The sequence below is a fragment of the Humulus lupulus genome, chromosome 1 (genome assembly GCF_963169125.1).
Source record: "Humulus lupulus chromosome 1, drHumLupu1.1, whole genome shotgun sequence".
Taxonomy (NCBI): Eukaryota; Viridiplantae; Streptophyta; class Magnoliopsida; order Rosales; family Cannabaceae; genus Humulus; species Humulus lupulus.
The window spans coordinates 46,840,845-46,853,468 of record NC_084793.1 but is presented as its reverse complement, the minus strand read 5'-3'; the positions used below and the strand labels follow the sequence as shown (position 1 = coordinate 46,853,468).

Sequence of the window (12,624 nt, the reverse complement as noted above, 5' to 3'; positions counted from 1 at the left end):
CGTGAAGGGTGACTCGTAGCCAAACTCTTCATCGGTAATGTGTCCCCCAGGCGCCATGAGGATCTTGCTTCGGAGGCTCCTCATCTCGGTGTTTAGCTCTTGTCGCCTCCTATTCACATTACAACAATATTTAGTATATATTACATTAAAGAATAGCATATATTTAGAAGTGCTATTATTGGTGTGGGATTAAAAACACACGGAAGACATTTTGGCGCCATATGAATAATAAAACTCAGGCGCCAAAATGATTTTTTTTTTGTTAGTCTCATCTGCCAAATTCCATCTCTCACTCACGAAGATTTCTCTCAGCCTCCATTTCTCACTCACGAAGACTCACTCCGCCCTCACCGCCTCACGAAGTCTCTCTCTCATCTCGTCTCTCCAGAGTGGAGCTCTTTCTCCGTCTCGTCTCGTCATGGCTACTGTGAAGTGAGTTTTCTCATATTTCCCTCTACTTGGATTTCTTGTATTATGACTATGGCGATGAATCACTTATTTCAGAAATCAGGGCTATTTTGAGGGAGAATGTAATTTTAACTGTTGGTTCAAATCATGACATGAATACAAGATGTCTAGGTCTAGTTAGGATCTATGAATGGCTTGGCTCACTGTCTTTACAAGATGCTTTATTAAGACTTCTCTGGGTACAAAATGCTGTGTTCTAATTTATACATCTTTGGTGATTTTCAGGATATTGGCTAATTCTAAACCATGTCCAAAGTGCAAACGGCCGATTGAGAAAAACCAAGGGTGTATGCATATTACTTGCACTCCACCTTGTAAATTTGAGTTTTGTTGGTAAGATTCTTTGCAACTGTAAATAGAACTCAGTTTAATTGGAATTACAGGTTTGCTAATTAACTTTTTGCATTTTGTAATTCTAGGAAGGGGTGTTTTGTTGCATTACTCTTTTGTTCTTAGTTAATGTCATTTGTATATGTGAATGCCTTTTTTCATGTGAATCATTGAATTACTGGTTCTAGAGGAATAGAGATCTTTTGTTCAGAACATTGTTTATCATGGATGACTGAAGCCCATTATATTTTCTATTTGTATCATCTCTTTCTTTTCTTTTGTTTTTTTGGCCCATTTCTTCTCTTACTAATTCCTTTCAAGAAGAAGTTTACTTGTGGTTGCTTAATCCTAATGAATTTATTAATGCTTCTAGGCTTTGTCTTGGTGCTTGGTCGGACCATGGTGAGAGGACTGGCGGTTTTTATGCATGCAATCGTTACGAAACAGCAAAGCAAGAGGGAGTGGTATATATCAATACAGCTTAAATGTTTATTTGTCACTTGAGATATGTTTCCCTATACTTTTGGTGCTATATTTAAGTGAGTCAATTTTACAGTATGATGAAGCTGAGAAAAGAAGAGAGATGGCCAAGAACTCGCTAGAGAGGTATACTCATTATTACGAAAGATGGGCAACTAACCAATCGGTATGTACCAGTTCGCCAAATGTGCTAATATTCTTTCAGTTGTTGACGTTTCAATTTAGTCTTTTTTTCCTTTTTACTTTGATGATTCTTCTGTTATGATTTATAGCAGAAATTGATCACTCAATATGCGAAGCATTCCTTTTTTTTTTCTGCATGGACAATGTTGATTTTAAGGTAAAAAAAGAGTGAAACAATGTATCTTAAAATAGTACCCTTAGTTTACCTTTGGAAAGTGGGATTGGATTAAAAAATAGAAGAGATAAACATAGAATTAGGAGAAAATAAGTTGGATGCAAAGTTGTTAACTTTTTTTTTCTTACCCTGCAATACATAAAAATGAGGGATTGGATAGGATAAAATTATCTCTCAAGTTTTGCAATTAGATTAAGCTATCCCATGTTAGGAGGATTAATTATTTTTTTTAATAGTCTCTCTAATTTTACAACAAAATCACTCTCCAATTTCACAACAAAATCAAATGATAAATATTATCCAATCCAATCTCACCAAAAGAAAATAAAAAAAATTCAAGCCCACTTTCTACTTTGACCTTATTATCTTTTGACAGAAGCGCTTTATTCCCCGTTCATTTAATAGATATATCCCTTTGTAGTAATAGCTGCAATTACCTTTGGAATGTTTTGTTGAATGTATGTTCTGCGTGTTTACTTAGGTGCTTCTTTATATCTAATGTTTCATGCAGGAATGTTTTACTTTTATTACTTTGTAGAAAATAATAATTTTTACTTCAGCTAATAATTTACCAATTTAAAAAAGAAATTGTAGGATCAGTTTAGTGATTGGAATATAGGGAAAAGATAAAAGGAGTGAAGGAAGGCCAATGAAGAATGCGTTAGAAATAGAAATAGAAGAGTAAGAAGATAAGAGAGTGATGTATTCTTATCACTAATTCCAATAGCCTGTCCATATAATTAGGCCTGGTCAAATATGCAGTTCTTACTGAATGAAATCAAAATTAAACAAAATTTGAATTTTATAAATCAAACTTAAAGTGAATTGAAATAGCAAATAAACCCATATCCACATAGTAATCTAGAATATCATAAGCATCTAGTATTTAGACATCATCAACCCATTTATGAATTCATAAGTTTTGAATTGTGACAATAATTGGTACATACATTTGGCTTGACGACTGTAACGCCCCAACTCCTGGGACCGTTACGGTGTGCCTTGTAAACAGTGCTAAACTCGCTAATCGAGTCATTTGGCCAAAACGTGATCTAAGTATGATTAGCGGTTTAGGGTTTAAACATTTTGGAAATGATGTAACGTTTCACTAGAACGTTTAATATATACATTGGGATCCCGAAAATACAATTCAGAGTTTATTACAGAAAATATTTACTACAAGCCGTTCTAAGCGGCAAAACAGGGTTCAACCCTAGTTCCACTTTAAACCTCGGCCGTGGCGGTCGAGCAGCTGCATATGTACACATCACCACCTAAGCTCTCCAACTCAAGGATGGTCCAGCTTCCTCTTGCCTTTACCTGCACCACATAGCACCCGTGAGCCGAAGCCCAGCAAGAAAACATAACACTTTCATAAACATTATCAAATGATTATCATTATAATCACACTGAACATGAAGCTTTCAAACCAATGGGTGATCATCACACGATTCTAGCCGGAGAGTGGCTGTTAAGTAAGCCACCAGCCTCCAAGTTCTGCTTTCTAGCGGGAGAGTGGCTGTTAAGTAAAGCCACTAGCCTCCAGGATGTGTTTTCTAGCGAGAGAGTGGCTGATAGGTAAGCCACTAGCCTTCAAGCTCTGTTTTCTAGCAAGAGAGTGGCTGATAGGTAAGCCACTAGCCTTCAAGCTCTGTTTTCTAGCAAGAGAGTGGCTGATAGGTAAGCCACTAGCCTTCAAGCTCTGTTTTCTAGCAAGAGAGTGGCTGATAGGTAAGCCACTAGCCTTCAAGCTCTGTTTGTTCATCGACCCTCAGGGTCGGTCAGGCATTAATGCTCCTTGAGTCATTCAATGCTAGTAATCGATTAGATCTAATCTCTGTTGGCTTGCGTGATACACGCTAAGGCCGTTCTGACAAATAAGTCAGCGCTTCCTGACCTGTGTCCAGTAACACTGCCGAGCCTGACAAATAAGTCACAGCCTCACAGCTGAGACTAACACTTTTGTCGATTCTGACTAATTAGTCAGTACCATACACAAATAAGCAATGCTTTCAACATATATCATATGCCAGTTATCCAAGAATAGGGCATTCAGCATGCTCACTAAACAGTTTCCAGCATAATCATAATCATGCACAAATTCAGAGACTCAAGCTCTGGCCAATCTCATATTCATTATTCATGGCATGCCCTAATCACATGTTTCTCATGCATCACATGCATCTCACTTAATCATCAAGCATGCCTCAACAACAGTCATATGCAAATGGGCAAGATTGCCAAGCATTCATTATGCTATCAACATTTAATCACCCAACATGCATCAATCATAGCCATGCCTGTCATATTCAGTAGCCAATCAACATGCATCATAATAGCCATGCACATCATGCTCAATAATCAACCAACATGCATCCATAATAACCATGCATATCATATATACACAGGGTGCAGTTTTCTTACCTCAGATTCGAGCTAGTACCAATATAAGAACGATCCTTGAGAACTGTCAACCTTTAAGCCCTTAGCGGTTACCTAATCATAACCAAGTATGAAACACCATCAATAACATGATAATCAAAGGTTTCACACCAAAATCTAGCCCCCAAGAGATCAATCCAAACTAATCCAAATAGTAGGGACACTCCCGAGGCCCATAGCTAAGTTCCCGGGGTCAAAACGAGCAAACGGGGTGAAAACAGGGCAAGGGCTGCGGCCTTAGCACCTTGGGCCGCGGCCCCCAGAATTTCCAGAGGCAAGCGCCGCGGCGCCCCACACAAGGGCCGCGGCGCCCAACCCAGAACCATTCTCCAACGTGTTTTCAACACTTCAAAGTCCCCAAAAACACACCTAAACATTCCCCAATCATCTAAACAAAGTTCCCAAGCTTCCCAATACCTCAAAACCCTCAAAACCCAAGGTTCAAACGAACCGAAAACTCAACGATTCACAAAATCAATTCAAAGCTTAGAAACTCAGAATAACTCAAAACTTAAACTTCAAGTACCTTTGATTGGGTTGTTTTCCGTCAAATCCTTCGGTTAAGAAGCTTCTATTCTTTCCTAGGATCGCTATGCCTCGACCCTCGCTTGATTCCGACTCCTAGAACTCAAGATATCTTCGAAAACGCTCAAACGGTAAAACAGACTGTTTTGAGAGAGAACGAGAAGTTTCTAACGTACGTTCTCAACTTACAAGCTACTTCAAGCTTAAGTAACCTCAAATAAAACCTAGTGCTCGGGGTCTCGAAAACACCCCCGGGGACACTATAGTCAAAACTTCCAGAATTTCACCCTGATCTCAAATATTCCCAATCTATCACCAAATAAATATTTCTATTACCCCAAAATTGACCCCGTTATGATAAAACGGCTAACTCATAATCCAAGATCGTCTCATGCCGCATAGCTTGAATATATCCCATAATAGTGAAATCTCATTCACAAATTACAATTGCACCCAATAGGCCAAATTACCAAAATGCCCTTATCATTATAAGTACACCCATATGCATGCATTTATCATCATATAATAACATAATCCACATTAACATGCATATATTCATTTTATAACATATTAAGTCAATTATGGCCCTCCCGGCCTCCTGATCAAGGTCCTAAACCTTATTAGGAAATTTGGGGCATTACAACTATCCCCTCCTTACAGAAATTTCGTCCTCGAAATTTATCTGAACAGCCCAGAATAAGAATTCCGCACAACCAATTCCAGTTTCCCAGGTCATTCTCTTGACCTCACTGTTTCTGCAATATACTTTGAATCATGGTATACTTTGTTCCTCAAAATCTCATAACTCAACTCATGAGTTCTTTCAACCCATGTCCACTGCATGGAAATGCACAAAACAATGTACAACTATCAGAACCCAAGCTGTGGTCCAACAAAAGATAATCTGACCATTCCTATCCAGGACTTAAACTGGCATACCAATCTAGGCTCAACTTGCCTTTACTCATCACCCCTTACCATGGTGATTCTTTAGGAAGACATGACTTCCTACCTGGAACCCTATGTTCCTGCTTTTCAATTTAGTATCACATTCCATTTAATCTGAGAAATGAGCATCCCTGCTCCAACCTCTAGTAACCTTTATGGTCCCCTGAACCATCTCATGACCCAGATGTAACATCTCACCCATCACATTCCAATGTACAGGTGATGAACATGTTCCACCATACCTTATCTCATAAGGTACCCTTTCAACACTGGACAGTTCTCCCTCTGATTATAATCAGCCCGAGAATAACGATCTGTACAAAATTCCATCTATCTATTCATCGCCGTCTCTCACCCTTCCATAACCTGGAAGTAACATTAAAGTCTTCATCTGATAAGATGGACCTTGAGTTCACAAAGGCTCTCTATCCTTCTCACAAGGAGATTCAAATATAGACCAGCTATACTTTCCACCTGTCCTTACTGATACACTAGACTCACTTGGACTACCAGTCCACAATGACTTAATGCCAAATCATTTCAATCCATCAACCTGGGAATCCCACCGCGAAACCCATCACGATGCCCACTCATTCCCCACTATGAAATTCCCAAAAGCTGTAATGGTCTTGCTGCTTCCTGATACACTGTCTCGACCTGCTAATAGGTAAGAACTTTACATACGCTTGAATGAAACGAACAAAAGAAGTAGCATGAGATTCATCCAGAATCTCTCAGTTAATTCCAATGTCCATCGGATCCCAAGTCCGACCTCTATCTCACTATAAATTCATGTCTGTCACTAACAACCTTTAGCTAACCCAGCTAAAGCTTCCCATTCAACTTTGCCCGTCTATGGCTCACTTAACCATCTTTCCTTTCTATCCTTCTTGAGATAATAATCTCACACAGTAAACTGGCCACTCGGCCCGCCAGAAACTCTATCTAGTCCTGGTCTGATTCTTTAATCAACATGTTACGTAGGCAATCACTTTTCTTTATCACTAGGATCTCATAACAATCCCCAAACTGTTCCTGGTCCATAAAAGACCCCGCACTTTCTTCCCAAGGCACCTGAAATATATTTTTACCATCCATGGACACTCCTGTCCCCAAGGCACTCTACATTCTTGGCAATTCTTCGTAGAGAAAACATCACTGTACCATCATCCAAGATGATCATAAATCCCATTCAAGGCTATCCTTGAATACACTATTCATCTGGTTCACAAACACTTAGCATCAACCCAATTCACAAGATATACTCAGCACCCACAGTGCTCTAATCTAATACTATCAAGAATGGAACTGATCATACCCATCCATTGCTCAGCTCTGAATGGATCTAAGCCTCCCTCAAAGATCGGAGGATAAAACCTCAGGAATCTTTCACAGAGCAATTCCCACCTGTTCTCAACCCTAGGCTGAGCTGAAACTGATGCCACCCCTGGCATAGCAAAGGAAGAGGTACTCCCCAGCAGACTCCGCTGGTGCTTCAGATACCTGATCTCTTCCTCCTGCCTCTGCAATCTTAATTGCAAATCTGTAAGCGTCTACTGAACATTCAGAGATGCAGACGAAGAACTAATACCCTGGCTGTAACTCCCAGCCCCTGTATAACTATCACCAGGCCTCATAATTTGCCCTGAATAAACCTGCTGATTAAATCTGCAGTCAATAACTTGACTCATTAGTCACAATAACCATATCAAGGCTTTCCCCACGGGATAAATCTTACCACACCATAATCATAAACCACTTGCAGTGCTGCAAACATGCCCATGGCATTCATACTTTACTCATATTCCCTGCTCTTCCAATACTCAAACCATGCTTCTAACCCCAGCATGAAATAACACAGTTATACATATATATATTCACAGAGCAGGTAACCATATGATCACAGTCATATATACATATATATATATATATATTCACGGAACATATAATCATATAGTCAAGAGCCAGGCTCTATCAGAATCTCATGCTCCCTAATACAATGTACAGGTAAAGCATTCACATTTTATTCAAACAGCTATACACATAGCTACAGAAATATTTACCATTCCCTGAGTGAAGCTATCTTCAGTGATGAGTGTACATGCCCAGCTTGTCTTCAGGAACCATAAACCTTGGCTCGCTCTGATACCAAGTTGTAACGCCCCAACTCCTGGGACCGTTACGGTGTGCCTTGTAAACAGTGCTAAACTCGCTAATCGAGTCATTTGGCCAAAACGTGATCTAAGTATGATTAGCGGTTTAGGGTTTAAACATTTTGGAAATGATGTAACGTTTCACTAGAACGTTTAATATATACATTGGGATCCCGAAAATACAATTCAGAGTTTATTACAGAAAATATTTACTACAAGCCGTTCTAAGCGGCAAAACAGGGTTCAACCCTAGTTCCACTTTAAACCTCGGCCGTGGCGGTCGAGCAGCTGCATATGTACACATCACCACCTAAGCTCTCCAACTCAAGGATGGTCCAGCTTCCTCTTGCCTTTACCTGCACCACATAGCACCCGTGAGCCGAAGCCCAGCAAGAAAACATAACACTTTCATAAACATTATCAAATGATTATCATTATAATCACACTGAACATGAAGCTTTCAAACCAATGGGTGATCATCACACGATTCTAGCCGGAGAGTGGCTGTTAAGTAAGCCACCAGCCTCCAATTTCTGCTTTCTAGCGGGAGAGTGGCAGTTAAGTAAAGCCACTAGCCTCCAGGATGTGTTTTCTAGCAAGAGAGTGGCTGATAGGTAAGCCACTAGCCTTCAAGCTCTGTTTTCTAGCAAGAGAGTGGCTGATAGGTAAGCCACTAGCCTTCAAGCTCTGTTTTCTAGCAAGAGAGTGGCTGATAGGTAAGCCACTAGCCTTCAAGCTCTGTTTGTTCATCGACCCTCAGGGTCGGTCAGGCATTAATGCTCCTTAAGTCATTCAATGCTAGTAATCGATTAGATCTAATCTCTGTTGGCTTGCGTGATACACGCTAAGGCCGTTCTGACAAATAAGTCAGCGCTTCCTGACCTGTGTCCAGTAACACTGCCGAGCCTGACAAATAAGTCACAGCCTCACAGCTGAGACTAACACTTTTGTTGATTCTGACTAATTAGTCAGTACCATACACAAATAAGCAATGCTTTCAACATATATCATATGCCAGTTATCCAAGAATAGGGCATTCAGCATGCTCACTAAACAGTTTCCAGCATAATCATAATCATGCACAAATTCAGAGACTCAAGCTCTGGCCAATCTCATATTCATTATTCATGGCATGCCCTAATCACATGTTTCTCATGCATCACATGCATCTCACTTAATCATCAAGCATGCCTCAACAACAGTCATATGCAAATGGGCAAGATTGCCAAGCATTCATTATGCTATCAACATTTAATCACCCAACATGCATCAATCATAGCCATGCCTGTCATATTCAGTAGCCAATCAACATGCATCATAATAGCCATGCACGTCATGCTCAATAATCAACCAACATGCATCCATAATAACCATGCATGTCATATATACACAGGGTGCAGTTTTCTTACCTCAGATTCGAGCTAGTACCAATATAAGAACGATCCTTGAGAACGGTCAACCTTTAAGCCCTTAGCGGTTACCTAATCATAACCAAGTATGAAACACCATCAATAACATGATAATCAAAGGTTTCACACCAAAATCTAGCCCCCAAGAGATCAATCCAAACTAATCCAAATAGTAAGGACACTCCCGAGGCCCATAGCTAAGTTCCCGGGGTCAAAACGAGCAAACGGGGTGAAAACAGGGCAAGGGATGCGGCCCTAGTACCTTGGGCCATGGCCCCCAGAATTTCCAGAGGCAAGCACCGCGGCGCCCCACACAAGGGCCGCGGCGCCCAACGAAACAGAAAGGCCACCTGCTAACTCGAGCTAGGGCCGCGACGCCCAACCCAGAACCATTCTCCAACGTGTTTTCAACACTTCAAAGTCCCCAAGAACACACCTAAACATTCCCCAATCATCTAAACAAAGTTCCCAAGCTTCCCAATACCTCAAAACCCTCAAAACCCAAGGTTCAAACGAACCGAAAACTCAACGATTCACAAAATCAATTCAAAGCTTAGAAACTCAGAATAACTCAAAACTTAAACTTCAAGTACCTTTGATTGGGTTGTTTTCCGTCAAATCCTTCGGTTAAGAAGCTTCTATTCTTTCCTAGGATCGCTATGCCTCGACCCTCGCTTGATTCCGACTCCTAGAACTCAAGATATCTTCGAAAACGCTCAAACGGTAAAACAGACTGTTTTGAGAGAGAACGAGAAGTTTCTAACGTACGTTCTCAACTTACAAGCTACTTCAAGCTTAAGTAACCTCAAATAAAACCTAGTGCTCGGGGTCTCGAAAACACCCCCGGGGACACTATAGTCAAAACTTCCAGAATTTCACCCTGATCTCAAATATTCCCAATCTATCACCAAATAAATATTTCTATTACCCCAAAATTGACCCCGTTATGATAAAACGGCTAACTCATAATCCAAGATCGTCTCATGCCGCATAGCTTGAATATATCCCATAATAGTGAAATCTCATTCACAAATTACAATTGCACCCAATAGGCCAAATTACCAAAATGCCCTTATCATTATAAGTACACCCATATGCATGCATTTATCATCATATAATAACATAATCCACATTAACATGCATATATTCATTTTATAACATATTAAGTCAATTATGGCCCTCCCGGCCTCCTGATCAAGGTCCTAAACCTTATTAGGAAATTTGGGGCATTACAACGACTCTTTTCAAACTCAAGGTCCAAAAAGTGAGTTGTGAAAATTAGGAATTCATGAGTTTTGTATTTCAAGACATGAAAATGTCACAGAATTACTATAGGTTTCTGGATATTATTTAATATACAGCTCAGACTCCACTAACATCATTTACAGACAGAGTGGGTCAACAAAATACAACACTTGGTAATGGTATATTTATTGTGGCTATTTCCTTTTTTAGTATTTTATACCAGCCGTTTCTTATAACAAGTCAATTAATTCCTATCAGCTAGTTTGACTTTGATTCGTCTTTGTAGTGAGGTTTTAACAAATAGAATGTGATGTTTGATATTATTTGTTGTTTTGACCCTTGCTAGATTGTCAAGGAACTGTGGATTCTTGCTCTTTTATTATATACGTAATGGTGGAGTCTGATTTCTTATTTTTCATTCTAATTGCAGTCTAGGCAAAAAGCACTTGCAGACTTACAGCAAATACAGAGCGTGCATGTAAGCATTATTATTACTTTTTTTTTCTCTTTTCTAAACCAATTATTAGTTTAGTGATGATCTAGTGTGATATGTGCTATCAAATTGTAGATTTCTTCATGTGATATATATACATATTTATGATGTAAGTGATATATTGTTAGTTTCACGATCAAATTGTAGAGTACTTAAATTAATAGATGGATATTATTATTATTGGTTTTTTTTAACCCCTCTCTCTCTCATGCTTATTGTATATTTTTGAGAGGCTAATAGTTTTGACCATGCACGACTTTCTTTTAGGATTCATGGAGTTTCAACTCAATCAATTGCTAATTAGAAAAGGCACATGTTCTTATTAATGTATAAAAATGTGGGACATGCCCCTCAAGTGGTTGTTCTTTTGGTTCACCAATCTTGAATTAGATCTTTAGTTCTTTTTTTTCGAAAAGAAAAGGAAATAGCACTGCAGAAGTATGCCTTATTATTTTTTGAGCAAAGTATATCCCAAGAGAACAGTATTTCGACTCTTTCCTATTTTGTTTATAACATTAGCTTTTTGTATGTTAACTGTTCATGCCTACTTGTCACTTAAAAAAAAAAAAATACTTTGCTGCCAACAAATAAGTTCTCTTCAGTTGTAACTATCCTAATTTATAAGATATTTCTGCTTTTGTTTTGCTCAAGCAATATTCATCTTCAATATATAAACCGTGTGTTATTCCTGTGATTGGAGGGAGGCAGATTTTTTTTTTGTTTTCCTGTTCTACATTTACTTGGCTGAGACTGTTCCTATTGTTACTTATCTAAGTTTTACAATTTATTCAATTTTTAGCTTGAGAAGCTGAGTGACATACAGTGCCAACCTGAGTCACAGCTAAAGTTCATAACAGAGGCCTGGCTTCAGGTAAGATAATTTAACTTTTATTTCAAGGTACAGTTTCTTCACTCGAAGAAATGAAATAATGTTTTCCTTACTATTTTTTTTTTCAGATCGTTGAGTGCAGGCGTGTTTTGAAATGGACATATGCTTATGGATATTATTTACCAGAGCATGAACATGCCAAGAGACAGTTCTTTGAGTACTTGCAAGGTTAGTAGTATTATTGAGCTTGATTCAGTTTCATCAGTTTTTTTATGTGATATGGTGTGCTTAACCTATGCATAATAACTGTTTTGATTTCTTATTATTTTTCTTGACCCTGTTTTTATTTTTGTTACCTTTTGGGGAACTGGGGCATTTATAAAGGGATCTCATATTTTCATCTCAGCTAGGTTTGGTTCATTTGGCTATTTTTTCACTTTCAAGGTATTCATTATTGTAGAGAAAATGCTCAAGATAGAACAAACTTTCATGGATTTATCATTTCCCTTATTTGTATTGATAATAAATCTGATTTTTTTTCATCCTTTTAAATTGGAATACAAACTGTTTTTGGTTTTTTGTTCTTTCTATGTGTGTTGTGTCTGCTTTTCTTTTTATTGTTGTTTTATTTCAAACTGTTGCATTATTGTTGGCCTTTGCTATTAGTTTTTCTGCTGCTTTTGCTGCCTCTTGTCGTTGTATTTAAGATTTTTGTTGTTCTTTTTATTTTGTGAGCTCTAGTTTCCAAGGACTCTATAGCGGGTTTGGATAGTTTCTTGGTTGTAAGAGTTGTATTTTTTTTTAATGATGACTCCTAATTAAAGGTCGAATGATGTTGATAGTTTATTAATTGGTATGTAATTTTTCTTTCATTTTAGTGGCTTCATTGGATTTCAAATTGGAGGGAACTTTATTTGCAGCAGTTTGCAAGAGGTATGTTATCT

At 38.6% G+C, this 12,624-nt stretch overlaps 1 protein-coding gene across 1 annotated transcript; it reads left to right on the top strand.

The window, feature by feature from the left end:
• Window positions 1-418: 418 nt before the first annotated feature.
• On the top strand, window positions 419-11,951 carry LOC133814410 (probable E3 ubiquitin-protein ligase ARI7). The gene is made up of 7 exons (XM_062247375.1): window positions 419-432; window positions 694-801; window positions 1,172-1,262; window positions 1,355-1,444; window positions 10,789-10,836; window positions 11,651-11,722; window positions 11,809-11,951. Exons 1-7 carry the CDS (start codon window positions 419-421, stop codon window positions 11,911-11,913), a joined length of 528 nt encoding a protein of 175 aa, XP_062103359.1. The 3' UTR covers window positions 11,914-11,951.
• Window positions 11,952-12,624: the final 673 nt, after the last annotated feature.

Excerpts from the sequence above, each read along its gene's own strand:
- LOC133814410 (XM_062247375.1), top strand. Across the intron at positions 802-1,171 it reads TGTAAATTTGAGTTTTGTTG|GCTTTGTCTTGGTGCTTGGT; the intron begins GTAAGATTCTTT and ends TAATGCTTCTAG. Across the intron at positions 1,445-10,788 it reads GATGGGCAACTAACCAATCG|TCTAGGCAAAAAGCACTTGC; the intron begins GTATGTACCAGT and ends TTCTAATTGCAG.